This window comes from Sturnus vulgaris, chromosome 17 (genome assembly GCF_052056855.1).
Source record: "Sturnus vulgaris isolate bStuVul1 chromosome 17, bStuVul1.hap1, whole genome shotgun sequence".
NCBI classification, from domain to species: domain Eukaryota; kingdom Metazoa; phylum Chordata; class Aves; order Passeriformes; family Sturnidae; genus Sturnus; species Sturnus vulgaris.
In genome coordinates, this window is record NC_142259.1 from 8,725,990 (window position 1) to 8,752,142 (window position 26,153).

Consider the following 26,153-nt stretch of genomic DNA (forward strand, 5'->3'; position numbering starts at 1 on the left):
TGCCCAGCATGGGGACCTGAGGTCACACCATGCCCTGCTGCAGGCTGCTGATCCCCTGCAGCTTACGGGCAAATCCCTTCTCCTTCCCAGCCACCAGCTGGGCAGCTGCAGTGGGTCTGCACAGGCTTCTGGCACATGAAAGAACAAGAGGCGGTGATGGACCGTGCTGGTGGTGATGTCGCAGAGATGGAGTCCCCATGGTGATATAGCAGGGATGAAGTCCCCATGGGGATGCTGCAATGGTGGGGGTGATGCCGTGGTGTCCCGGGGATGATGGCCTGGAGGGGGGTTCCACGGTGATGCTGGGAAAGCTTCGGGGGTTCCCGAGCTCCCACTTGCCACTTCGGGAAGACGTGCAGCCAACATCTCCCTCGCAAGCCCTGGGGCAGCTGCAGGTCCCGCTCTTGCACCGGCAAAACCACGGGAGCACGCGCCGGCTCGGGAATGCTCGGGAACAAGTCCCACCATGCTGCAGTTACCCAGTGTCCCCCGGCAGGGCAGAGGCAAGCAGAGGGCAGCGGGATTCACGGGGGGAAGCACAGGGAAGGGTTTGGAAGGAGCAGCACCAGGAGCAGAGCGGTGCAGGGCGCGTTATAGCGAGGGCAGCGGAGCGGTACAGCCGGGCCGGGCCTCGGCAGCTCGTAGGTTTCCGTCGCGGCCAACCGAGCATTGCCGAGGATGGCCGGAAAGTACCGAGGATTGCCGAACAGGAACCCCGCGCATGCGCTGTGTGGGTCCCAGTGATGGCGGCGGCCCAGGCGGAGGCGGGCGGTGCACGGTCGGTCACGGCCGGGCCCGCGGGCCCTGGGATTGGTGACGTGGGGCCCGTGGGCCCCGCCATGGGCGAGCAGGGGGCCGCGGGCCCCGCCGTGGACGGTCCCGAGGGCGAGGCGGGCGCCGCCACGGCAGCGGAGGAGCCGCCGGCGCTGCCGGGGCTGCGGCTGGTGCAGCAGGGCGCCGAGGCGCACGTGTACCGCGGGCTGTTCCTCGGCCGGGCCGCGGTGGCGAAGCTCCGCGTCCCGAAGCGGTACCGCCACCCCGCGCTGGAGGAGCGGCTGAGCCGGCGGCGCATGGCCCAGGAGGCGCGGTCACTGCTGCGGTGCCGGCGGGCAGGTGGGCACGGGGACGGGCGGGCCGGGCCGGGGCTGCCTGGCAGGACAGACGGACGGACAGACAGACAGACAGATCCCGGGGCGGGGTGAGCCCCATCAGCCCTGCAATTCACGTCGCTCCGAGCGGATCTCAGGCACTTGGCGCCATCCTGAAGGATGCGGGGGCTTCTTCTGAGCCCGGGGCGACACGCTCTGCTCTTTCAGAGCGCCCCTAAAACTCGTATTGCCCTCGGTGTGTCCCAGAGCCTGTTTTATCGGGGATCTCTCCCCAGGAAGGGCTAGGCTGTCAGAAGGTTTGAGCTGCCAAGTCGTTGTAAGACTGCAGGGCAGTGCAGATGGCTCGGAAGTGAGTGTTGGCCGGGCTCTTCCAAGGGGTGGATCATCAGTGGCGGGGTGTGATCTCAGCTGGCATTTCTGCTTAAAGGCTTTTGTCGCTTGTGTTTTGTTGTTAAAATAAAACTGGGAATCATGTAAATTAACTGCTGGCATTTCATTTGTTCTTTTAATTAGGAATTCCAGCTCCAGTGGTCTACTTCGTGGATTATGTCACCAACTCCATCTATCTTGAAGATATTGTAGACTCAATTACTGTTCAGGATCATATTTATTCTGTACAAAAGAGTGGAGGTGATACCAGTGGCCTCCATAAGTTAGCAGAGAAGATGGGTGAGCTGTTAGCAAGGATGCACGATGAGGATATTATCCATGGGGATCTTACAACTGCCAATCTCCTCCTGCGGCCACCCATGGAGAAGCTGGACTTGGTGTTGATAGACTTTGGACTCAGTTTTATTTCAGGTCTTCCAGAGGATAAAGGAGTTGATTTGTATGTTCTGGAAAAAGCCTTCATTAGCACTCATCCAGATACTGAAACAATGTTCCAAGCTCTGCTAAAGACCTATGCAGCCACGTCTAAAAAGTCTGGTCCTGTGATCAAAAAGCTGGATGAGGTTCGGCTAAGGGGAAGGAAGAGATCTATGATTGGGTAGAAGAGAGTGGGGTTAGGGATGGAGAAATAATAGGTTTTGCAAATAGGGTTATTTATATTTCTAGTTGGTTTTATTTCACAGATCACTATTTTGATAACTCTGTCTTCAAATAAATAAACTTGAAAGAGTTTTAAGTGTCATCAAGTAACCGAAGTAATTGTGAGACTGGGGCAGACCCAAGAGAGAAAGAATTAGAGGTCACTTCTGTCCTAAATGTTAAATATTTCTAATACAAAGTAGTTTACAGTATAATTCTACTCATCTTTGTGTGATTAGAATCATTCAGAGCAATCTTTCTCAGCCTGTAGACCATAAATTCGTCGGAGGTTCTTACTTCAGAGACTACAAAACAGCATGTATAAAAGGTAACTGAAAAAAACAAGTGTGTTGTTTTTCTCAGAAGATTTTACAACAAAGGGTTTAAATCTGTTACGAATGACTCAACACGTCCTGATTATTTTTAGAACTGAATTCTGGAACATGGCAATGCTGAAATACCACACTAAACATAAACTATTTTTTTCTTCCAGTAGTAAATTTTGGCTTTTTTCACTCTCAGTCAATAGTACTGTCTTAAGGAAATACAAAATTTGTTAATCTAAAATACTTTTCTACTGGGAAACTTCCACTTTAAGCAAGAAGTCTGCTGTAAATTTCCTTTTTTGGAGCTTTTGGGACTGCTGGTATTGCCATTGCCTGCCCAGGTAGGTGGTTGGCAGAGGTCGGCAGTAATACTCTTTCTTGTAATGTTTTCTCTATATTACTTCATTTTTCTGCCTTACTGTATCTAATAGTGTGAATGGAAGGTGTGGCAGAGGAGAATCTTGCACACCCCGCAGTGGGTGGGTTAGAAGATTACCAGCTTTGTGAGCAGGTTGGGATGTGAATTGGGTGAATGCGGGAGCATCATTCTCTTCCGGTAATGATAGAAAGAAACCGTGAACTTCTTGCTGAGCGATTTGCTGTGCTGGGCACTCTTTCTCCGTCGGGAAGATCCTCTAGTGTTGTGCAGTCCCTTGTGCTTTGAAACTGATGGTGAAAAAAGAGGGAGCGGAGTCCCTCGCCTCTACACAGCCACGGGCGCGTCCCGCACGGATGCTGGAGGGAGAAGGCAGCTGTGAGAAGCCGCTGTGCCAGGCAGGGCAGAAGGGATGAGGGCTTTTCCCTTCCCTTGGAGCAGCACGGCCCGCACAGAGGAGTGGGCGGGCGGGGCCCCGGGGCGGACGGCGCGAAGAATCACAAGGCGGCTCGACAACCGTAATCCAACTCCGCTCGGTGGCGCCGGCGCAGCGTCGCTGTTTTCGGTCCTGCAGGTGGCAGGTTCGAGTCCCGCAAGTGTCCTAGCGCGGCGGGCTGCCCGTGCCCGGCGCGCATTCACCTCTTGCCAGAATGAGCGCCTGGGCGAGTGCCCGACCCCGGCGTGTGGGGCTCGGGTTCCACCGCCCAGCCACAGCTTTGGCTGCCGCGCCGGGCACCCTCGCTCTCCGCAGCACCGACCTTGCGTTTTGTTTTCATTGCCCGTGTGCGCTGGGCGCTCGCCCCGCGTGGCACATGGGCGAGGAGCGGCTGCTGCTTCTCCTCCGTGCCCGGAGAACACACACGGGCACTGGGCTCGGTGGTGTCCGTGGTGGGAGCAGGTGGCTGTGAGCTAACGAGTCCCTAACGAGGGGTCTGAGCCCCGAATGCCGGCCCCGCTGAGGGCAGGCAGAGCCTGACCCCCCCCTTGCCCGCCGTCCTCCATCTGTACAAACAGCTCTCTCACCGTGTCCCGCTATGCCAGGATTGAGTTCTGTTTGCAAAGCCCTTTGAAGAAGTCTGTTTCCAGCTCTCGTGGTGTTTGTTGAAATGCAGCTCTCCCTGCGGGGCAGCGGAGCAGGAACAAAGCCGATCCACGGGCGGTGTCCGCGGCCGGCGCGGTGCCCCGAGCCGGGGTCGGCAGCCTGTGGTCAGGCCAGTCCTCCCGGGGAGCTGCTGCGTGGGACTGGCCTTCGAGCGGGGACTCCTGAGCTGGCCTCTGCTGAAATCAGCTCTGCCAGGGAGCTTCAAAACAAAGCAGGACAATACTGGTCATGAAAACCAAAATGTTTTGCTTTTTCACTGCGTGATAAACCCCTCCTTGTTATATAAGTGTTACTTTCTGCACATCTGTGTTAGGGCTTGTTGATATTTCCTCTTGATCAGCCTGGTGTGTCATATGGATTGCTGTAGAGAATGCTGAACTGTTGCTGTTTGAAGGTGGAATCTCAGCAGGCTCGTGTTAAGCAAAAAGGACCTGCAAAGCATCCACCCCACATCTTCTTGCAGCCTCAGCTGTATAGTCCATCAGGACTCAATGATCCTTGGGGATCCCTTCCAACTCACTCTGATTCTGGGACGAGTTGTGTCTGCAGCAGCAGCTCCTTGGATGAAAACCACTGGTTCCCTGCTTGGTTCACAGGGCAGGTGGAGGTTCCAGTTTTTGTTGGCTTGGAATAGCTTGACATGCTGCTGTGTTCGCTTTCCATGCATCCATGTGATCATAAGCAACGCTGAATTACTATTATTATTGTTATTAAAATAATTTACCATTACATTATTAATACTCAGGCATTATGTCCTGTGCATGTGCATTCTTGTAAGATAAATAGGATTCCATTTCCTTCCTTCCTTCCTTCCTTCCTTCCTTCCTTCCTTCCTTCCTTCCTTCCTTCCTTCCTTCCTTCCTTCCTTCCTTCCTTCCTTCCTTCCTTCCTTCCTTCCTTCCTTCCTTCCTTCCTTCCTTCCTTCCTTCCTTCCTTCCTTCCTTCCTTCCTTCCTTCCTTCCTTCCTTCCTTCCTTCCTTCCTTCCTTCCTTCCTTCCTTCCTTCCTTCCTTCCTTCCTTCCTTCCTTCCTTCCTTCCTTCCTTCCATTTATCTGCTGAAAATCCAGTTTTGAGTCACCAGTATTCTTCCAGAGTTTGGCCTGACTTTTTACAAAGTCCTTGCAATCCACACTGGCAGAAGTGGTGATGTCCAGAGGGGCTGTTCTCCCAAAGGCTTTGTTGTCCTTCAGCCCCTCCAAAATCTTCTTGCTTGCCTGTTGGGAGGACCTCGAGATTGTGAGATGTGACAAGTGGTGGCTGGTGGTGCATGAAGCCACTGGGGGTCTCTCTGCCACCATCACTAGCACCAGGAAAATCTGTATGTTCAGAGAAAACCTTTGAGCAGAATGTATTTACAGCTGTGTGCTGTGTACAGTTGATTACTCTGGGTCTTTCTACTGCTTGAATCTTTTTGCTTTTAAGAATGAATTGTTGTCTCAGGGCATCAACTCCAGGCTTGTTGGGAACAAGCAGCACCTGCTTGATCTTGCTCTACACCTGGATATCACTCAAAAATGCCTTGAATACAAGGAGATACAGATGAGATGTGAAAAGAGGAATGAAAGGAAAGAGGGAAAGAAAAATCAAAATAGAGGCATTTTATCAGCAGAAAGTACAGTGTAGTATTTCTGAGGGAATTGCTGATTTTTGATGGAGTTGCCTTTTCTGTTTATTTTGGTATCTATGATTTCTGTGGTGAGAGTGAGGAGCTCTTGGCAACTAGCCTGACGTTAGCTTGGCAATAAGATCAAGTTCTGTTTTGCCCACTGATGCTATGAGGGCAGAGCTGAACTAAGGGGATTTTTTAAGATAAATGTGAGTTAGAGACCTAGAGGAGCACTAAGAGGAAAAAGAAACTTGAAAAAAACCATACAAGCAAGGAACAGGGATGGAGACTCTGCTGAATAATCTGGGAATGCTGTTGCCATGATTTTTGGACAGTGGCTGCTCTGTGATGGCAGTTACTGTGTGTATATATAAAAACTGCATACAAGATATATGGTGTAGCTTTTTCAGTGAACTTTTTATAGTCTAGGACTTGATGGAAATTTATATTTTCCAGTTTTGCAAGATGCAGAACACTGATAACCTTTTGCAACCCTCTTCTCCCATCACTGCTGATAGAAAAACCAAGTTAGTGCAATAAAAGCATAAAAGCTCATTTGTAACCCAGGGTTCACTCCATGGGGGTCACTACAGATAAATAAAGCCTCTCCCTGGCCCAAGCACAAGCTGTGTCCCACAGTGGTCCCTTTGGGCACTTCACAGCACCTTTCTTTTGCCAATAAACTAAACTCTCTTTAAGTAATGGCTCAGGAGTGGTCTGACCCCAGTGATGGCCGTGGAGCACAGGGAAGGCACAGGCAGGGCAGCTGCAGCTGCTGCTGGCACTGGAAATGAGGGTGATAGAGATGGAGTTTACAAGGAAACAAACTAATTAGAAGTTAATTCCAGCTGAAGTCCAGGAAGGCAGAGAGAACCAGCGTGTAGCCCCTGCACAATGGGCTCGGCTGGGAAGCTGTGAAGGCTGAGCCAGCGTCTGCCCCGCTGAGCCCAGAGGGGTCGGGTGGGGTTGGGGAAGGGGCTGGCCAGGACTTGGAGGGGAACGTGCTGCCCGTCCCCTCGCCCTCCACACTGCCAGAAATGTGCATCCTTGTAAGAGAAAGAACAAACTGTGCCCGTTGTTACGGTTTTGAAGCTTTTTTTAACTTTCAGGGTTGATTTTGAGAGAACAAGTTTTTTGTAGAGCTCCTTTGGTCCGGCATGTGGCACACACTCAAACACGGGCTCTCAGTCTCTGGCTGATGGGTATTTTGGGTAAGCTGAACCTTTTTTAAGCAGTTGCAATTTTTACTGGCCTGAATTTTGCTTTCAGTTCTTCAGTCATCTCTCTGCCCATCCTCTCCATCACGCACCCGAGTGATGAAGCAGCTTCTGCTGCCACAGCCCGCTGTAGTGGCATTGGGGCAGCACTGCAATCTCCTACCATTTACTTTGGCCGTGATAACTTTGCATTCATGTTGTTGAGCAGCTAAGAAAAAGCAGGATAAGAATCCTCATGGATTTCTCTCTCGGTCAGCTCTGAGCTCTCTTCTGGGCCCCGGGGGAAGGTGCGTTTGCCAGCGGGGCTGGGCAGCCGCGGGGCCGGGCGCCAGGCGGATGCCGGATCCTCGCCTTGCCAGCGGCCCCCGGCAGTGCCCGGCAAAAGCTTTTGTGTCCGTTCTACTGTTTGAAAAGAGCCGCAGTGGTGATGCAGCCACCCTTTAGCCCCTGCTCGGGATGGCTGAGGGCATTAACTGATTTGGTACTATTTGTGCAAAATTACATGTATGTTGTTAAGGAGAGGGAGGGGAACGGAGGAGGTGGATCCAGAGCCGGAGCAGAGTCCCGTCAGATGGGAGCACAGTCCTGTCTCTGTTGCTGATTGTACCACCACACTCTAATTTCTTGTTCCCTGTGTGCCAGTGATTCATGGTTTGTATAAGGGGGACGAGGCTTTGTCACATCTGCTTTTTAATCCAATACATTTGACTCCAACTTCCTTGATGATCTGGGAAGTAGTATCATTAATAGTGAAACGGAGAAGTTTCTCTGCTGAACGTGAGTTTTATGCATCCGTCATATATGGCACTCAGAGGATGCTCGTGAAGTACTGTGCTAATTTGCTTTCCCGTTTTTCTCCCCACCACTCAGCTTTGTTTAGCCTTCAATTCCAAGAATCCAGGCGGTGCAAAAAGCAGCTCCCTTGGCTTTGATCTCTTGCTCGTCTTGATAGTGGAGCAGCTCGGTTTCCTGGGGTGTTTGCCTCTCACTGCGCTCAGATGAGACTGGCAGCCTCCGCAGCCCTTGCTGAGACTCACTGCGGTCAGGAGAGGCGATCCTGTCCTGCCCCACACACTCCCCCATTTTCTTTCTGATGACCCCGATACAGGGCACGGCTGGCAAGAAGATCCATCCTCGGACTTCAAATTGGGCAGCTTTTGTGTTTTCTTTTTGGTTCTTGAAGCATCCTTAAGGTTCAGCCTGATAGGACACACAGGGTACAGTCATATGCTCGTCACTTGCTTGCTGGGGCTCACACTTGTGTGAGCCAAGACTTTGCCTCTTGCTTTTCCGCTATTTCCCATGGCTCTGTCCCGCTCCGCACCACTGACCTTTTGTTTGCTTATTTTTAATAAGAAGAAAAAAAAAAAAAAGAAAGAAAAAGAAAGGAAAAAAAAAAAAAAAGAAAGAGAAAGAAAAAAGGCTGGGAAATGATGAGATGGGGGAAAGGAGGGGGATATAATAGGGGCCGTATGAAGGGGGGGTATAGGGGATGGAGGCGGTATAGCGGGGCGCAGTGCGTGGGGCGGTGCGGGGCCGCTCCCGGTGGGCGAGGCGGGGTGGAGAAGGGCGGAGGGGTTCCGGGGGGGTTCCGGGGGGGTCCCGCCCACCGGGAGGGCCGTTCCCGGGGGATAAAGCGGGAGCGCGGCCGTGGATGCGGCGATGGGCGCGGGATGGCGGCGCTGGGGGCGCTGGTGAAGAAGGCGTGGAGCGTGCGGAGGTTCGTGGTGCTGCTGTGCGCGCCGCTGGCGCTGGTGCCCGTCCTGCTCAGCCTCCCCCCAAAGGTATTCGGCAAATTCGGGACCCCGGGTGGGCACTGCGGGCTGTGGGGACGCCGGGCACCACGGAGCAGGAGAACAAACTGGGGACGCTGCCTCGGGACCAAGGGTACGGAGCGGCGCTACACCCTGGGAGCTGTGGGACACGGAGCGGGGACACAGCCCGGGTGCTCCGTGCCACCGCCTGCCTCTGGACCAGCAGAGTTTGGCTCTCCAGAGGGTCACCCTGCTGCCTGCCAGGGCTTGGCCATGGAGAGAGGGGATGGCAGAGTGTGGGCTGCGCACCTCCTCACCCTTTCGCAAGTGCCAATGGACGGGGCATCCTGCGGCCACGTCGGGTTTATAGGGGAAAGCAGGGATAGATAACGTGAACTTGTGATTAATGTTTCTCATATAGACATTGGGAGGTGGGAGGATCGAATGGTTCAGCATCAGCTCAAGCTCAGTGGCACTAATCAGTGCCTCTTGCTGGTACCCAAGTGCCCCGTAGTTTTTGTCAGTAGTGCCCAAATGGCATCTGGGGAAACTGAGGCTAGACCAGCATCACCCAGGGCGGGGTTTGCAGAGCTGGGGCAGAAGATAAGTGCCCGGTGCTGAGAGTCTGCCTGGCATCGCTGGCCCATCTCCTTAGCGATGGGAGTGGCAGTGGGACAGGGACCTGTCCTCTGTTTGTGCTGCAGGGCTGGGACCGCCGGGGAGACCCGAGTGCCACCCACACCGCTGCGGGTGACTCTCAGGGGGACCTTTGGTGCCGTATCTGAAAAGGCTTTGCGAGGGAGATAAGTGGTGTTTTGTAAATGTGGAGACTGGTCTTCTCTTAGGGTTTGTGCTTTAGCATGTGATGAGCTGCACATAAAGCAATCTGTGGCAAGGCTTGGGGGCTGGAGGTTTTTTGGCTGTCCTGCATACACAGCTCTTGTGCACCAGGAACCTCTGAGCCTTGGGTGGAAGTCCACGGGGCAGTGAAGACACTGTGGAATTTTGCACTGTTGACTTCAGCGCGAGCAGGATTTCACCCTCAGGTTCTGACTCAGATCCATTTGAGAATGACTTTTTTTACATTGGAAAATAAGTAATGATCCATATGTAGTGAATAAAGAATAGTTTAGGTGTTGTAAGCACACAAAGTTGGCACTTAGTTCTTCCTGTTCAGTGCTTGTCAGGTGAAACCTTCTTGTTTGAGATACAAAATGCACCTGTGAAATTAAAAATTAATGTAGATTGACCATTGCTTTATTTAGTGACACCGTAAAAGAGACATTTCTTTGGATTTAATGTCACCTTTTTTCTCTGTTTTATATTATTGGCTGAGTTATGAATAGGACTGTGTTAAATGTGTGCCTCAAGGAGCAGAAAACACATTGCACAACAGGTGCTAAATTCCCCTGCGGATTCATAAGTGAATAGTTACATTTCTACACTCATTTTCAATAGCTGAGCAAATGACTTCAAGTGTATTTACTAGCATCTTGTTTGACTTTGGCACTTGGTAAAATTGTGAGATAGGATTATAGATGAACCCAGTGCAGTGGGAAGGGCCTTGATCTGGGTGCTCTGTGTGCTGGTAGAAGTGCATAGTGTCACCCGGGCTGTACCAGGATTTGGATGTTCAGAAAGGGATTTCTCTATGAGTACAGAATTAAATGTATCTCTGTGGTGTAATGGTGCTGCTCACACCCACTGAGCCCCTTCAGTGAGCTGGTAGCCCTCTCCAGCGTGCAGTCCATGGAGGATCTCATGAACAGGGTGGTCTGATCAATGCTGTTTTATTAAAGAAAAAATGTGTTGGGCAATTGGAAATGTTTGCAGCTGAGCTGGGCAAAGCAGGGATACAGCTGTGGCAATGGAAGGAGATCCTGGCAGAGCTGGGTGCTCTGCTGCTCACCTTGGGGGTCTGTTCTTCATTCTCCACGGGCTTTAAGGCATCAGAGGAGGTAGCAGTGACACTGGCTGGTACCTGTGCTGGTTCCTGTCAAAACCTGGATGCTCACATGAGCGAACCAATGCAACTTTTCAAGCAAGTCCAGCTGCACCTTCCCTAAATTCTCCCAGGGTCTGGCATGGGGGGGAATCTGTAGCTGTTAACTCCTGTAAACAATTGTATCTGTTCATGTTCAGGGGTCAATGATTCATCCAGGGTTTCAACACTAAACTCTCTCACTTGTTCAACAAGAAAAGAAACTTGCTGTTGCATCAACAGGGGATTAAGTTCTGACGTCTGGAGCTTGCCTGACCCCCCTTCTGCAGCCCGAGGGGCTGTGGGCGAGGAAGGAGCAGGTTACTCTTCTAACCACAGTGTGAAAGCACCGAGGGGAGGAACAGGTCAGCAGGCAGGGATCAGGGTGGCAGAGTGTGGAAGTTGTCCTGGCACGTGATGGCAGAGGCAGGGGTCGGGAGGGCTGGCCTGGCACAGGACTGAGCCCAGCGCTCTCCAGGACAGCCAGGTCACCAGAGCTGTGCAGGTGTCCAGCAAGAACTCAACTGACTGGGCTGCTGCACTGGGAGCCTGTCCCGGGCAGGGCATCCGAGGACAGCAGGGCAGGAGGAGCTCCTGCAGGATGTGCAGTCACTGTAACAGCCGTGATGGTGCTGAGTGCTTGTGCCTCTGGAACACGGGGGCGCTGGACGAGCTGGAGAGCCCTGTGCTCCTGCTGGGGTGGTCGGAATGCTGCCTGGCAGGGTGCAGCACAAACTGGTGGGAGATGAGAAGCGGTGAGGCTCAGCCTCTGCTGGTGCCAGGATGAGCCTTCCCTTGTGAGAATGTGTCTTACAGGCACCTCTGAAGTAATTTCCTGCTCTGTTGATGTTAAAAATCTGTTCTCACATCATGTCACCATTTACCTTCTCCCTACTGGGATGCTCAGCAATTTTAATCTCCCAAGGGATTTCCACCATAAAAAGCCACCTCAGCTTTGGTTTCAAGGGCAGCATTTCACTTGGATCTGGAGACTAAGAAATCTTGACTTAAAGCTGATAGAACACAGCAGGATGTGGCTTCTTGGATTAGTATGTCCTTTTTGAGTGATACCTTGTGATGGGGGTGCAGTGAGTTTTCCAGTGAAACCTACACCTAAGTGACATCCCCCTGGAAACCCAAAAAGGGAAAAAACATCCATCAAGTCTGCTCTTGCTTACTGGTGAGGGACTTCAGCATCCACATCTTCAGGCTTTGATTAGAGCTCTTGCCAGCTGTCACTTTGCAGTGGATTTTCTTCAGATCCCTATGTGAGTCCCTTTACAGAGGGATGGCGACAGGACTGGCTCTGCTGCTGTTGTGTTAATTGCCCTCGTTTTTAATTGATAGGTGATGGTTGTGTAGAGGGAGGCTGGTGTAAATGGTTTTGTCTGCAGCCTCCTTTCTGTTAAACAGAGAAATGAAATTTCTGCTTTGTGGGTGTGTTTGCTGAGACCTCAGGGTGTGCTCCCCAAGCTGTGTGGTGGAACAGTGGTTTGTGTCCTTCACATCAGGCAGCAGAAGGAAATACTCTGTGTGGAGCCACTTCCCAGGGGGCAGTTCTCTGCACAAGGGTCTGTGTGTCACCTCACGCTCTGGTTGCTGCTGAAATGGCTGAATATTTGTCCCGTGAGTGGAAGTGCCTGCGACCCCCCTGCTCGGAGGGCTGTGAATGATTGCAAAGAGCTGGGGCAGGGCAGGAGGGGCTGGAGGAACTGTTCTGCTGGAAGGGCCATGGGGGCACTTTTAATGAGCTGTGCAAAGAGCTTGTTCCAACAGCTTCTAATGAACTCAATGTCTACAGCCTCTTGGCTTGGTAACAGCTGAGGCAGCCAAATCTGCTAAAAGGAGCTCTGAGCAGGCAAATAGGGCCCAGTGCCTTCAGAAAACAGACTTGACTTCCTCGGTGGCCATAGAGCAATTTAAAATTAACTTGGATGTAATGGGTCCTCCTGGTCAGAACAAGGAGACTTTAAGATCTTCCAGAAGAAAAATTCCATCGCTTGCACTGGAAAGCAAAGAGCATGAAGGGCATCTTTGTGGGCAGAGGGGTGACAAAGGGGATGGGACTGGGTTGTCCTGCACACTGGGGGGGAGCTGAGTCCTGGCTGGAGAGCATAGCAGGAGCATGGACAGGCAGGGAACAGTTAGAGAACAACTTGCCAGGAGAAATAAGTGATTGTAGCCTGATTTCACATTTCATGCACAAAGTCCATCTCTGCAGTGTTTGTGTGTGGTGATTTGAGAAGGCCAGTTTCACAAAACTGGGAGCAATGGTCAGTTAAAAGATGGGAGCAAGAACTTCAGTGGGGAAAGAAGGGGATAACTGAAAGTACAGTGATTACATTTTACCACGTCCAGAGAGAGGGCAAGCCTGGCAAAGAGCGAGCTGGCACTGGGAGGATGTGAAAGCAGCAATACCTGGGTTGGGGGAAAGGGAAGTCTTTATTGACAAGAGTCAATATTAATTGGAAAACACGACTGCATATCAAACATGCCTGCCTGATTCCTGCCTCTGTCTGCAATGATCGACTCAATGGTTGTAAAGGTCTTTTCCAAACTAGTTTCTGTGGTTCTGTGAAAAGAGATGTGGAAGAATTGAGGGAGAAATCCCTGGGCAGGGTGTTGAGGGTGATGAACACAAATGTTGTAATCTGTTGCCAGATGGACAGTGCAGAAAAAGCCACATTCAGTGAAGCATTTTTGTTCTATACTGAGCAAAGTTCTGATAGTGCAATCCTACAGCATAAGAAATTGACTGATAATAAATATTTTTACTGTGACAGTAATTAAGCAGAAATTTAAAATTTCATACATCTAAACCTGGTTTCTTTAAAATCTGTACATTCTGACAATGTACATACAGTAATTTTGCAAGAACTGCCTGAAGAGTTTGTTGTGTACCAATAAACTGAATGTATTTCTACAAGCCCCAGTACAGATGGAGATCACCAGGGATGCTGACCCCATGCCAGGCTGATCTGTAGCCTCCCTTGGGAAGTATTAAAAAAAAAAAAAGGTGGGAAATCATGATATGTGATTAGCTCAACACAGCTACAGGACTGGCTGCCCACAGCCTAGGTGGTTCATGTGACATTTGTGTGTATGGGATGTGTGAAAGTTGACAAAAGCAGAGAAGAGTCTTCCAGGCTGCTATTTGTTGAGTTGGTGATTTTTTGCCACACACTCAGTTTGCCCACTTTATCTGACTTCAGCTGTCTCATTTTAAAACAGAGATTTTTTTTTTTCTTTTTTGGCCAACTATAAAATACCTCAAGAAGTTTACATAGAAGTGTTTAATAAGCTTTATGTCATTTTAGCAGAGGAAAATAGATTCCCTGAAGGTCTTGCAGCTTTGTGGCCCTGTATTACTGGCCCCTTTGTAGCCACTCTGCAAATAGCCAGCGGGAGCAAAACTACTCCACTGCCAGGGAGGCTGGTAAATAGGGCTTGGGTTGTGTCCAGATTACATAATGCTAGCAGGAGCTGGGTTAGTAGAAATCAGATTCACATGTCCATCCTGCTGGAGAACAGGTTGGAGGCTGGTAGCACAGTTACAGCTGTGACATGACAGCACTCAGCGCTTATTTTTTGCTCCAAGTAGTTCTGTATACCACAGGTACGATGTTTCTTTGTGATAAATGGGATAAAAGGGCTTGAAAAGCTCCAATTCAGCCAAAATCTCTCTTGGTATTGCTCTCAAGGTCCTGGAGGAGCCCCATCTGCCACTCTTTGACCCTGTTATAGGGTGGTTACAGGGGGAGCCTGTGTGGGCTGGTGGGGCTGTGATGACCATGCAGCTCAGGGGCTGATGGAGAAAACCCAAAGCTTGGCAATGCCAAGGCAGGGCTGCTCTGAGAGCTGAGTCTGCCTGGTGGGGAAGCTGTGGGCACTGAGTCTGATGGGGAACAAGGTCCAGCTGCAGATCCTGGTGTCCCTTTCAGGCTGGCACTGGGGGCTGGTGGCTGTGTCTGTCTCAGTGCCTGGCTGAGCCAGCCTTACCTGACCCACATTCCCTGCCAGAGCCTCCTTTCCCTGGGACACCTCATCTGCCCTTCCCGGAGACCACCAGCTCTCCTGCCCACAGGAGACAACCTCGTGGCTTGGCTTCCTCTGCCACAGCTCAGCAGGTCCCCCAGGGTGGAAAATCCCCAGTGCCTTGGGTGTAGCAAAGACAGGATCTGTGTCTGGAGGGGCAGAGGTCGATCCCAAGGCTCTTGAGCAACAGGAAGAAGAGCTGCTGCAGTCCAGAGCCACAAGTGCTTTCCTGGAAATCATTAAATGGCATAAAATTAACCTGATCACAAGATCCATTTTAAAGTTCATATGTGCCATCATGAACTTTGATAGAATTCTGTTGAAATACATAAATACAAAGCTGCAGGGAGATATAAGAAGTAAAAGGAGTCTTAACAAGGATGCAGCCAAGGGATTGAAGGATAAAGATGATGTGGAGGGGATGGTGTCACACAGAACAGCGAGCTCAGCTCAGCCTGTCCAGGAGCACCCTTGGCCAAATCCCTAAAGGACCATTCTCCTGCCATTTGTTAGCATTTACTGTTTGTGTACTAACCAAACACTGGGGACGTCAATTAAATTAACATTTGCGAAATATCCTGAAATCAAAGGCTTTCAATTTCATAGAGAGTTTGGTTTAATTTTATTGATGACTTTTGTTTTTTCATATGGGGAATGCTTGGTTGAAATTGAAGTTGTTGTGGATTGGTCTTGTTCCTTTCTTTTGTTCAGTGGTGGTCCTGTCTCAAAAACCTTTTCAATATAGCTGCAATTTGTCATCTTTTAGGGTAGAAGAAATTGGATAAACAGCACTATGACTTACTTCAAGTGATTTCCTGTTGATCCATACAGGTTTCAAAAATCCAGGGAAGCCTTTCACATAGCAGCTCTTTCTGCCCTGTTTTGATTTTACCCCTTGGCTTTTGATCTTGCAGTGAAGAGGAGTTATTAGATTGAAGCTGTGTCTCATTGCAGTGTTTTCCAGAACATTTTCCATACACTGGAGAATAAATATCCATTACTTATAATTAGTTTTGTAAATTGTATATCATCTATTTTGTAAAGTCAATTAAAGCCTTCACTGATATACTCTTATATCATTGTTAAATATTTTCAGTTGCTCTACTCCTGTAAGATCCAAAGTGTTTTTATTTTGAAGTTGACTTTGGTGCAACTTTCCTTGCAGGAAACTCAAGAATATTTTGCCAGTGGGAGAAAAAAATTATCCATATGGCCGTTGGAAATCAAATGGAAAAGAGCTTAATGAGAGCAAAGCTACTTCTTTGCCTATAAAATGAGCCACAGTAAAGAGGAATCATCATTTGGCACAGGAATTAAATCACTAATCTAGTGGCAAACGCTTTAAAACATGATTCTTCATTTTTGTAAAGTTTAGCACTGCCAGGTTTGCTGCTCTGGTCCTGCTGGTTTGGGGGCAGTGAAGCACAGGGAACCCATGAGAGCTGCCAGGTGCCAGGGCTGAGCTGAGCCTGAGGCTTTTGCTTCACACACTCTCCTATGTCATTTTATTGGCATCTAAAATTAGGTCTGAAAGTGATCTTTAAATCCAGATCTTGGGCACTTCATATGAGGCGTTGACACTGCTACAATTAATGTAAAATGAGTTACACTCAGTTCTGCTGTGTTCATGTTCCCATGTACTCTGAAGTGCTGGGGCAGGATCCCTTGTGAATGCAAAGCCTGGGTGCTAAAAGCAAATCAGAAATTCTATCATTTTGTCCACCTTTCAAACTCTCACTTGCAGATGTAGTGAACAATGAGTCCCTGTTGGCTCATTCAGCCCAGGCCTGCAGGTGAACAGGCAGGTGCTGGCTGTGCTGTACCTGCTCTGGTGCTTGGCTGAACCCTCAAATGATGTGGTTGAGACCACATTACCCCAAAATGGAGCTGCCCACAGTCCCCAGCCCACGCTGTTCCCAGCCTTGGCAGGGAGCAGAGCCATCATCTCCCTCTCAGAAGCCCAGACTCAGTCCAGGGGAGGAAGGTCCTAGCAGAGGGACAGAGGTGCCTTTGAGTAGCAATTCAACCTGCTCAACAAGCTGGAAAAGTGATAAAATAAATAGTTCTGTGGCTTCCAAGTGATTCTCAGCAGTTATTTATAGTGCTGTGGGCACTGTGCCTGTGCTTGCTGACAATATCCCTGTTCAGCCCTGCCGTGACCAAGACCAGTTCTGCACTGGGCTCTCCCATCCTGGGCTTGGGGCCGCTCTCCTGACTTCCTTCCACTGCTCATTATTTTGGCTGTAGTGACAGATGGCTTTGGTCTAGTTTGTGCCTCCCGGGTGGAAGGATGAATTCACAGTGCAGTGTGGGGGCACTGGGGTTCTGCCAGCCTTGGCCAAGGCCGGGGTGATGCCGGGCGATCCTGCCTGCAGGAAGTGCTGTGACACCAGGGTGCTTGATTTACTGATTTCCGTAGGGGCTGGGATCAGTTGCCATGGAATGGGCTCTCACAAATCTCTTGGGAGACTCTGATCCAAGACAAGAAACCTTTCTGTGTGCTGCCTGTTGCAAATGTGTGGTGTATATATCTCCCAAGGTTGTCCTTGCATGGCTTTGCAGAGCACGCTCTGTGGAATTTGGAGGGAAAGCACAAACATTAAATGGGTCATACACTTGAGCATGGTAACAGAAATGCCAGCCCTGGTTCAACATTGTGGGACTGTTCCTGCTCTCCAAAGGTTCCTTGGTTGATGCCTGTGAGCCTGCAGCGCATGGGAAGATCAGGCAATCAAGGAGGATTTTGGTTTTGCTGTGGTCTCAGATCAGCCCTGAACCCCTTACACAATGTAGGGGGGAAGATGTTGTACTTGATGGAAATGATTTGGAGAAGTACTGTATCCTTAAGGGAGTAACTGGAGCATTTTGCTTCTCTACGTGTCTCCAAGTGACAAGATGTCTCTGCAATGCCACATCTCACTTTTCCTCTCCTCCCTTTGCAGGAAGGAAGATGTCTCTATGTGATCCTGCTGATGGCCCTGTACTGGTGCACGGAGGCACTGCCCTTGGCTGTGACAGCTCTGCTGCCCATCGTCCTCTTTCCCTTCCTGGGGATCCTCCCGTCTAACAAAGTTTGCCCACAATACTTTCTAGACACCAATTTCCTCTTCCTCAGTGGTTTAATCATGGCCTCGGCCATTGAGGAGTGGAATTTACACCGCAGGATTGCTCTCCGGGTGCTCATGCTGGTGGGAGTGCAGCCAGCCAGGTGACTATGGGAGCAGGGGCTTCTCCATGGGGGATGTGAGCTGCAGGTGCTTGCCAAGAGGCTCTGCTGTGCTGCTCCTACAGTGGGGCTGTCCACACCTCCAGCTTCTTGTGTTTGTTCAGCTGTTTGCCCCTGGGCCAGGGGAGCACAGACAGAATCGTTTGGTTCATACTCGTGCCCCATACCTGTGCTCCATCCAGTTTCAGAAGGGTCAAAGAAATCCTTTTTGGTATTGATATTGTTATGTCTGCACATGAGCTTTTCTTCCTAATGTGTCAGAGAACTTGCCAAAATGAAGAAATTCAGCTTTTCCTTTTTTCTCTCTTTCAGACTAATCTTAGGGATGATGTTGACAACGTCTTTCCTGTCCATGTGGTTAAGTAATACTGCTTCCACTGCTATGATGCTTCCAATTGCAAATGCAATTTTAAAAAGCCTCTTTGGGGACAAAGACACATCTAAGGATATGAACAGGGAAAATGAAGAAAGCCAAGGTAATTGAGACAGGGCAGTAGTATACGCCAGCTGAGGTCTGCCCTGCTGCTCTCAAATCTGCCCCATTTTATTGACTTCACTGCCACAAATAACATATTCCTTAGCTTACAGCTCGATCTCAGGGCTGGTCCCACTTTATTCCCGTGGTGGAAGAATATTGGCAGAAAACTCCCTTTTATCCTTCCCCTTCCTCATGTCGTGCAAGAGGCACTGCTTGTGAGTGGCCTGGAAAACCAAAAAGTGGAGATGCCCAGCCAACCTGCTCCATAAAGCTGCTGCTGGCACAGGGTGAAGTCCAGCTCTGTGGCACGGTGGTGCTGGGGTTTGCAGGGATGCTGTGGGGATGGCTGGAGCCAGGGAGGGCTGTAGACAGGGCAGGTCCCTCCCTGTGGCACACAGAGCTGGACACGTGTGTTCTCTTGTTTTCCTCTTTGTTCACCCATGGGACTGGAGCCTGAGCTGGAGGAGAAAGCAAGGACTCAAGGGAAGGCTGGCAGGTTAAATATCTATCTGTAAAGTGCTTTGTGATTTTTTTTCATCTCAATGCTGCTGTTTGGTGTTGTTCCTGAGCAGGTTGAGGACAGGTCAGGGGTGTGTGGCCAGGTAAGGCTTTCCTCCAGCCCTCTCTTCACAAGCCATTTACCAGAACTTTGGGCTTCTGGCAGGCAGTGATGAGAAACAGCAAACCAGAAATGATATCCTGACATCCCCTTTGCAGCTACTGCTGATAGCTGGAGCAGTAGTCACAGCTTCTTCCGCTTCTTCTTGCACTAATTAGTAATTCATCTGCCTGTGTGATTTAAAAGCAATGGCTTCTTAGTTCCTGCTGAGTGCTGAGGCAGATAAAGGAGTCCCCAGAAGAAGGCTCTAACGTGTGCACACTCTAATAAAGATATAATTAATCATTCATCACTGATGCTTAGCAATCACGAGATATTTGCACTCTAGGTTGCTTTATCATGTTTGCTTTATGAAGTTTTGACTGTTCACATCTATTAAAATCAACCCAACTGATTTCCTTGCTATAATTTCCTGTTCTGTGTTTTGTCAATCTGCTTTTAACCTTTTTGTCCCCAGCCTCTGAAACTGACTGTGTAGTTGTGACTGTAAATACAGTAGAGTTTGGGAACACATAAAAGGAAGATTCCCCCTCTTGTCCTAGACACTGTTAAGCACAGAATTAACATCCTTGACTCACAACACTTGCAGTGGTAAGAGAAAGCAGAAAAGGCAAGGGAGGGGCATGCAAGTAGAAGACTGAATAAAGTGATGCTTTGCAAATATCCTGTGATGGTGTGATGATGGTTTGTTTTTTGGTTTTTTTGGGGTTTTTTTTTTGAGATAAAGGCTTTTAAGAGTTATTTATGATACAACTGAAGGAGCAATCATCTGTAAAATGTGCAACTTTTTTACATCAAAATCTGTATTTTCATGTAGACTTTTTATTTGACCTTTAGTGTCCCAAGGTAGACTCATCCTTTTCTGTAATCTTTCTGAATGGATGAGTAAAGTGGAGTTCCTTGAAGGAAGCCCTAAACCTGAAGTCAGTCATAAGTGATGCATCTGATGTTACACTTAGGAGTGGAGATGTGCAGATAAGAAAAAGGTATACTCATAAATTTCATAGTTTATTAACTGTTTATAATCTATCTGAATTGTGATCTGTGCTCCAAAAAAGACAGATTCATTTGTGAAGGGAGCTGTATGTGGAAGAAAACTTGTACAACAGCATGTGGTAAGATCAGCTTGCCAATTGATTTGGTTTCATAACACTGTAGTAGAGTCCATGAGGCTAAAATATATTTGAGTAGTTAAAAATAATAATTTAAAATATAATAAAAAATATGTGACATTTCAAAGCATTTGACTTAGAGCAAAAAACCTCAACAAGTGTGTGAAACCAGTTTTGTGTAGGTCTTTGCTTACACAACACAGTGCCTGAATTTAAGTGATCTCACATCAGTTGGTGACACTTTTTTCCTGATGAGAGAATTCAAGCTTTTGATCACTTATGTCCATGCTCAACCATGGGGGCAGCATGTTATAGATCAGCAAATATTTACATTCTTGTGTCATTGACAGCTAAAACTGGGTGTAATAATTTGTTCATTTTCACACACTTGGCTTCTGATGCAAGAGAGCAGGTAGTGAGGCTGAGTGGCTGAAGTCCCACGTGGTTTTGGTGGATCAAAGCAGGATTATAAATTTATAATCACCAACAGACATTTTTCAGCTTCTAGGACTTTCCTTTTGGAGGTGAGCCCTGCAATTCTGTCTGACATCTCCAGAAATAGGTGTGTGACAAGCTGGAAGCTGCTGTGCCTCTCCTCACTCCTGCTTCTGCCCACTAACCCATCATTGGCAATATTTCATTTCTCTGAGCACCTTAAATATCTCCCAGAAAAAATCACAAGAAAATATTTCCATTAGTTTTTCCTTCATAGAGAATATTCTGCAAATTCAAGATAAACTGCATTCAGTGCTTGAGGTGCAACTGAGTCACAGACCTGGAAATTATGTCTCTAAAGGGGAAGGTGGGAAATGTGAATTTTTGGACTCTGCTGCCTGGTTTGACTGCCTAATCCCAGGCAGTGCTGGCAGGGTGTGGCCACAGCACTGTTGCCTGCATCCATCATTAGGTGGAAATAGTCCTTTTCATGTCTTCTCAACCTTTTAGAAACAGTAAAAATGTCATTAAAGAAAAAATTATATAGGAAAAGCATTTCTGCCTCTAGGATATATGAGGTATTTTGGTGAAATAGTCACAGAATCCTCATACTGCTCTCTGGGAGGTGTGTACAGATGGGTCCAAACTCTGATATCTTTGGTCTTTTCTGACTTACGGATGTGTAATAATTTTCAATTCCTCTTTTACAAGTTTCATAGGAAGAACTCTGAAGTATGCCTGGCTTTCCTTTGCATGGTTACCTTTGCAATCCTTCCTTGAAAGATAACTCACAGATGGTCCTGCCCAGATGGGCTGGTAGTCTGAGCTTAGCAGGGGAAAAAAATTAAAAAATGTTGAGGTAGAATGAAATGTTTTTGCAGAGCCAGGACTGGGCTTCAGTGGGACAGAAGTGTTCGAGCCTTTGGGTTAAATCCATTGAGGGTTCAACAGTCAACCATGGGTTAATATTCATCCTTCTAATTACATCCCTTCATCGTGGCAAGGTTGGGATGAAAGCTCAGCATGTGTGTGTCCAAGGCAATTAACTCCAATCCAGTAAATTAGCGATGTGTAAAACATGACATTGCAGGAATCCTTGGTTCACTGAGCTGCAGTGAGCACAGTGCCTTTGGTGCACACGTGAGTGAGTGCACAGACTTTGACCCCTGCCTTCTCTCCGTGCTCTGGATCTCTGGGTCATGCTGGGTGGAAGGGGATTGGGTTTTGGGCTAGGAAGGGGTGCAAGGAAATTTGGGCAGTGCTTGGGTGGCAGTAGCAGGGATTGGGCTCTATCTGTAGCTGTCTGCAGAGTGCAGGGAAGTGCAGGCACACAAACCTCTGGACCCAAAACCCAAAACACAGAGAGGACAAGGAAAGGCAGCAGGGGTGGGGAAGGACCACCTGGGCTGAAGGTGGATAAAACTCACAAGTTCCTGTGAGGAAGATGGGAAATGGAGTTTGGCAGCACATCTCCCAACCCCAAGCCATGACCACAAATGCCACGAGCCTTAATGTCAGGTCTGCTAACAGAGAGCGATTGTATTGCATTTCCATTTTTTGATTTCTGAGTTCTCCCGTGGGTTGGTGTGGTCAAGTGGTGTGCAGCTCCCAGTTTACTGGGACTGGCTGCTCAGCCTGCAGGGTCTGTCATTTATGGAGAGGATGATGGGCTTGAAGTGGTCCTTGCTGTCAAGGTGGCTTTTGGAGGACCTGGTACAAAACCTAATCCCCAAATGTGTCTCACTCTTGTCTTTAAAGAAGGAATTACAGCCTTATGGTGACTGCATTAGTTGTCTGCAGGGTGTAAAATTCTCACCCCATGGGAATGAAGCTCAGTGACAGAAGTGCTCCTGCTGTGCCCTGGGGAACCTGCCTTACAGAAGGCCCAAAAGTGTTTCTTCCTATGAATGACTTAAGGTTAATCCTCCCCCAGGAAAACCCACCCCAAACCCGTGACTTGGTAAGGGATGCCCTGGAAGTTTTGCCTGTGTTAGAAGATCCCTAAGGCTGGCCTGTGGCAAAAGCTGTAAAGGAACCAAGAGGCGGGGTGTTGGAGGAGAAGCTGGGTGCTGTGGTGGGGCTGGAGCAGTGGCAGGAGGAGGTGGGATCCTTCATCCCTGCCAGGTGCTCCTGACCCCATCCCTTGGTGTGAGCTCATCCTTCCTTTGCACAGCCCCTCCTCTACAATGGTAGTTGTTTCTTCTGTCCCTCTGTTTGGTTCAAGGAGAATTTTCTAGATGCTTTGAACTGTTTTAAAGTCCTCATCTTTCTTTTTCAGCATGTTTACAGCAGAATAAACTTTACACTGTACCAACTGAGATGCAGTTTCTGGCAAGTACTGAGGAGTAAGTTAACTATAAAGTTTGTATTAGAGAGTTGAGAGAGAATTATCCCCTGAGCTAGACCAAGTGTTAGGAATTTGAAATTCAATCATTGCAATGTTTTGATTATGCCAAACATCCCAGTCGTTAGCAGCCTGATGATAAAAACCCTCCTCTGTGTGTCCAGCATCCCTCTGCATGTCCAAATCACTACAGAGGTTTTTTTTCAGCCACTGTGAAATCATAGCCAGAGGTGTCTCCTGCTGAGGATTTGTGCCTTGATTTTCTCAGGAACATCAAATGTGTGAAGCCCATGATGTAAAATCCCCCAGAATTTACACACTGGCAATGGTTCTGCTTTGATAACGAGGATAGGGAGGAAGCATCTTTTCAGGAACACAGTAACAGATGTTTCTTTCCTCAAATTTGTCAGATTTTAGTTCTTTTTCCTTTCGGCAGTCCTGTGGACTGTATGCTCAGTGTTACCAGCTGCTGAGGGGCTGGGCAAGGCACAGGCACCCTCAGCTCCCGTGGTGGGTCTGAGGGTGCTCTGTCCTCTGCAGGGCTGACAGCTCTGTGTGCCACTTCACCACACAGACCCGTCTGCAGCACTGAGCTGCTGAGCTGTCCTTGAGCACACTGGTAGCTTGGATTTCTAAAAACTGGGAATTTTCTTTCTGTCAAGGCTCTGAAGTGGTTGCACTGTATTTAAACCAGGGCTTTCACCGGATTCTCTTTTGGACTATTTTAAAGCAAAGATCTGGCGGAGGAGAAGGCGCTTTCCAGTGATGCTCTCTCAGACTTAAAGAAGGAGGAGGAATACAAAGCAAACATATGGAAAGGTTTCCTCATCTCAATCCCATATGCAGCCAGCATTGGAGGTACAGCAACGCTGACTGGAACTGCACCAAACCTCATCCTGCTGGGACAGCTGAAGAGGTATGGGAGGCTGTCCTGGGGATCCTTGTAAATCCTGCAAGATGGAGACACCTTCTTCATCCCTGTAGGAAACTCCTTTCTGTGCTGAGTGCTGGTTTGGAAAATCCATGTCCTTCCAGAATGTTTTGGGGAATGAAAGCAGGGAGTGCACCAGCCTTAGACTTAATAAGCAGGTTTGCAGCAGGCAGGCAGGCTGTCAGCCAAACTGGAGCATGTGTGCTTCACCTCACTGATGCTTTTAATCCCACTGAATTTAATGGGACTTGACTCCACGCCTACAATTAACCTGGTAACTGTTTTGATGAAGCACACTGTGTAGTGCTTTGTGAGCAATTATAGCTACTGCTGTGTGGGAGAAAGAAAAATAATGAACTCACTACTTCTGGCCTGTTTTCTTAGTCATAAAAGGTTCCTCCTATGTGCATAGGAAGAGAGATTTGTGCCAGCCCAAGTGCCCACAGATATTTCTTACTTTTGCTGAGCTCTACAAGAAGTACATACAGCCTGTCCTGGGCACTGCAGCATCCCTGTGAGGTTCGTGTCCAGACTCTCCAGCAGTTTCTGTAGCAGAATTTAATCCTGGGTGTTCAGGAGTATCTTTGTATGAAGACATTGACCATCTGGAGAAGATTTCCAGATCTTTCCCTGCAGGCTTGCACAGCTGGGCTGGGTGAGATGGGGGTGGCAGGGTGGCCTGGGAGTTGTCCCAGCACAAGTCTCCTCACATTTCCTTAGGTGCACATAACTCCTAAGGCACATACAGGGATAGTTTTTAAATGCACAGGGGCAGGTTTGTGGGATATTTCACTGCTGATTTTAGATGTTTTTTACCCGTGGATGGAAGGGTGCTTTCCCATCTTGCATTAACTTGATTTTTCCCATTTGCTTAGTTATTTTCCAGAATGTGATGTGGTGAACTTTGGTTCTTGGTTTATGTTTGCATTTCCTTTAATGCTGATTTTTCTTCTCATGGGATGGCTATGGATCTCCATCTTGTATGGAGGAATTAACCTCAGGTAGGTTGATATTAACTATACATATATGTAGTCTGGTTGTATCAGCATTATTAAATACATATTCATCATGCTTCTCAAGCCTAAATCTACCCTCCTGAAAAGTGGGGGAATTTACAGTCATCTATTTTTTAAAAGCTGATATACAACAGGAAGATTTTAAAGATATCTCATAGTTACATATACCTTATCCAACTGAAATACGTGTACAGAGTATGTATTATATTCATTCAGTTAAATGTATAATTTTTAAAGGTTGTTGTTTACCTTGGTCTCTGGAGGGTAAATGGCAGATTTTTAATGACAGAAGGAAAAGCAGGATCTAGCATTGAAGACTGTGATAAAATTGTAGTTCCCCATAAAAGAGACAGGATTTCTTCTTGGGGCAAAAATCTGGGTTTGGAACAGATTACCTCACAACAGGGCTTAATTTTACAACAACATGTTAATCTGTAACTGAGAATAACATGTTTTTCCAGTAAATCTTTGCTGGACACATGCAACCCCTTAGTGTGCACAACCTGAAGTGATTGCAGCACTGCTCAGACCTTCTTCCCCCTCCACACTCTCACAAGTGACAGCAACAAAGTCAGTCTTGCTTCCTCCAGGGATCATACAGAATTTGTGATATTTAGAAAAGCCTTTAATTGTTGTTTTGACTTTAAAATGCAAATGTGGAGAGGGGAGAAAAAAAGAGAACAGGTGTCCAAATATTTACATTGTCTCAGACATAGGGGAAAAAAAAGATCAATGGGAAAGTTTTAATCCAGAAAATGCCAAAGGCTTGTCCTTAACTTGCTGGTGGGGTTTCTGAGGAGGCTCTGCATGCTGCTGTGTGATGCTGGGCTGGCTCCCACTGCTGAGAGCTGTCACCGTGTGCCAGGGCTGGTGGCACCCCAGGCTGGATGCCCTGGCGAGGGCTGGGCACGGCACAGCCCCAGCCCCGCAGGTGAGGGCACAGCAGAGCCCTGGAGTGCAGAGCTGCTCTGGGGCTCCGGGAACGTGCTGCTCTGTGTTTGCTTTGGCTCCTGCCCCCAGCACAAGGCTGGCTGTGCTGGGAGAGCTGGAGCAGTGTGGATACCAGAATTCCCCCGTGGTGGGAGTAGAGGAGACCTGCAAAGCTCCACAGGCACAGCCACGGCTCCACAGGAGCCTCTTGGGGTGCCTGGGCTGTGGCTGCTTGGGGATCGTGGCTGGACCTGCTCTGTGGCAGCTCCTTGGTGCCTGCAGCAGGTGACTTTGGCTTTGCTTGAATGCAAAAGGCATTAAAAGGATGAGGTATGGGCTGGCTGAGCTGAGGCTGCTGTTAGTAACACCTCCCAAAAACCAAGAAATTAAAGGGCCAGGAACTTGAAGTGCAGGAGCTTCTGAATGATCAACCATTCATCTATACAGAACATCCAGCCACCATATCCCTTTGAAACAATAAATGAATTAAGGAAGGGCAGGGACCATGGTGATTGGCAGATGACTCT

At 48.7% G+C, this 26,153-nt stretch overlaps 2 protein-coding genes across 3 annotated transcripts in view; both read left to right on the plus strand.

The window, feature by feature from the left end:
- Positions 1 to 740: 740 nt before the first annotated feature.
- Positions 741 to 2,241, plus strand: TP53RK (TP53 regulating kinase). Its single transcript, XM_014888937.2, has 2 exons — positions 741 to 1,113; positions 1,623 to 2,241. The coding sequence occupies exons 1-2, from the start codon at positions 744 to 746 to the stop codon at positions 2,099 to 2,101; spliced, it is 849 nt and encodes a 282-aa protein (XP_014744423.2). The 5' UTR covers positions 741 to 743; the 3' UTR covers positions 2,102 to 2,241.
- Positions 2,242 to 2,784: 543 nt separating this feature from the next.
- Positions 2,785 to 26,153, plus strand: part of SLC13A3 (solute carrier family 13 member 3) — a 31,639-nt gene continuing 8,270 nt past the window's right edge. Inside the window, exons 1-6 of one of the 2 annotated variants that reach the window (XM_088174965.1) lie at positions 2,785 to 2,805; positions 17,478 to 17,743; positions 18,074 to 18,237; positions 22,684 to 22,750; positions 23,480 to 23,665; positions 24,556 to 24,681. In XM_088174965.1, coding sequence (XP_088031091.1) covers positions 17,508 to 17,743; positions 18,074 to 18,237; positions 22,684 to 22,750; positions 23,480 to 23,665; positions 24,556 to 24,681 — 779 coding nt within the window. In that variant the 5' untranslated portion in view covers positions 2,785 to 2,805; positions 17,478 to 17,507. Of the gene's footprint in view, positions 2,806 to 8,401; positions 8,550 to 17,477; positions 17,744 to 18,073; positions 18,238 to 22,683; positions 22,751 to 23,479; positions 23,666 to 24,555; positions 24,682 to 26,153 lie in introns of those variants that run through there. The other variant, XM_088174964.1, reaches the window with a different exon arrangement.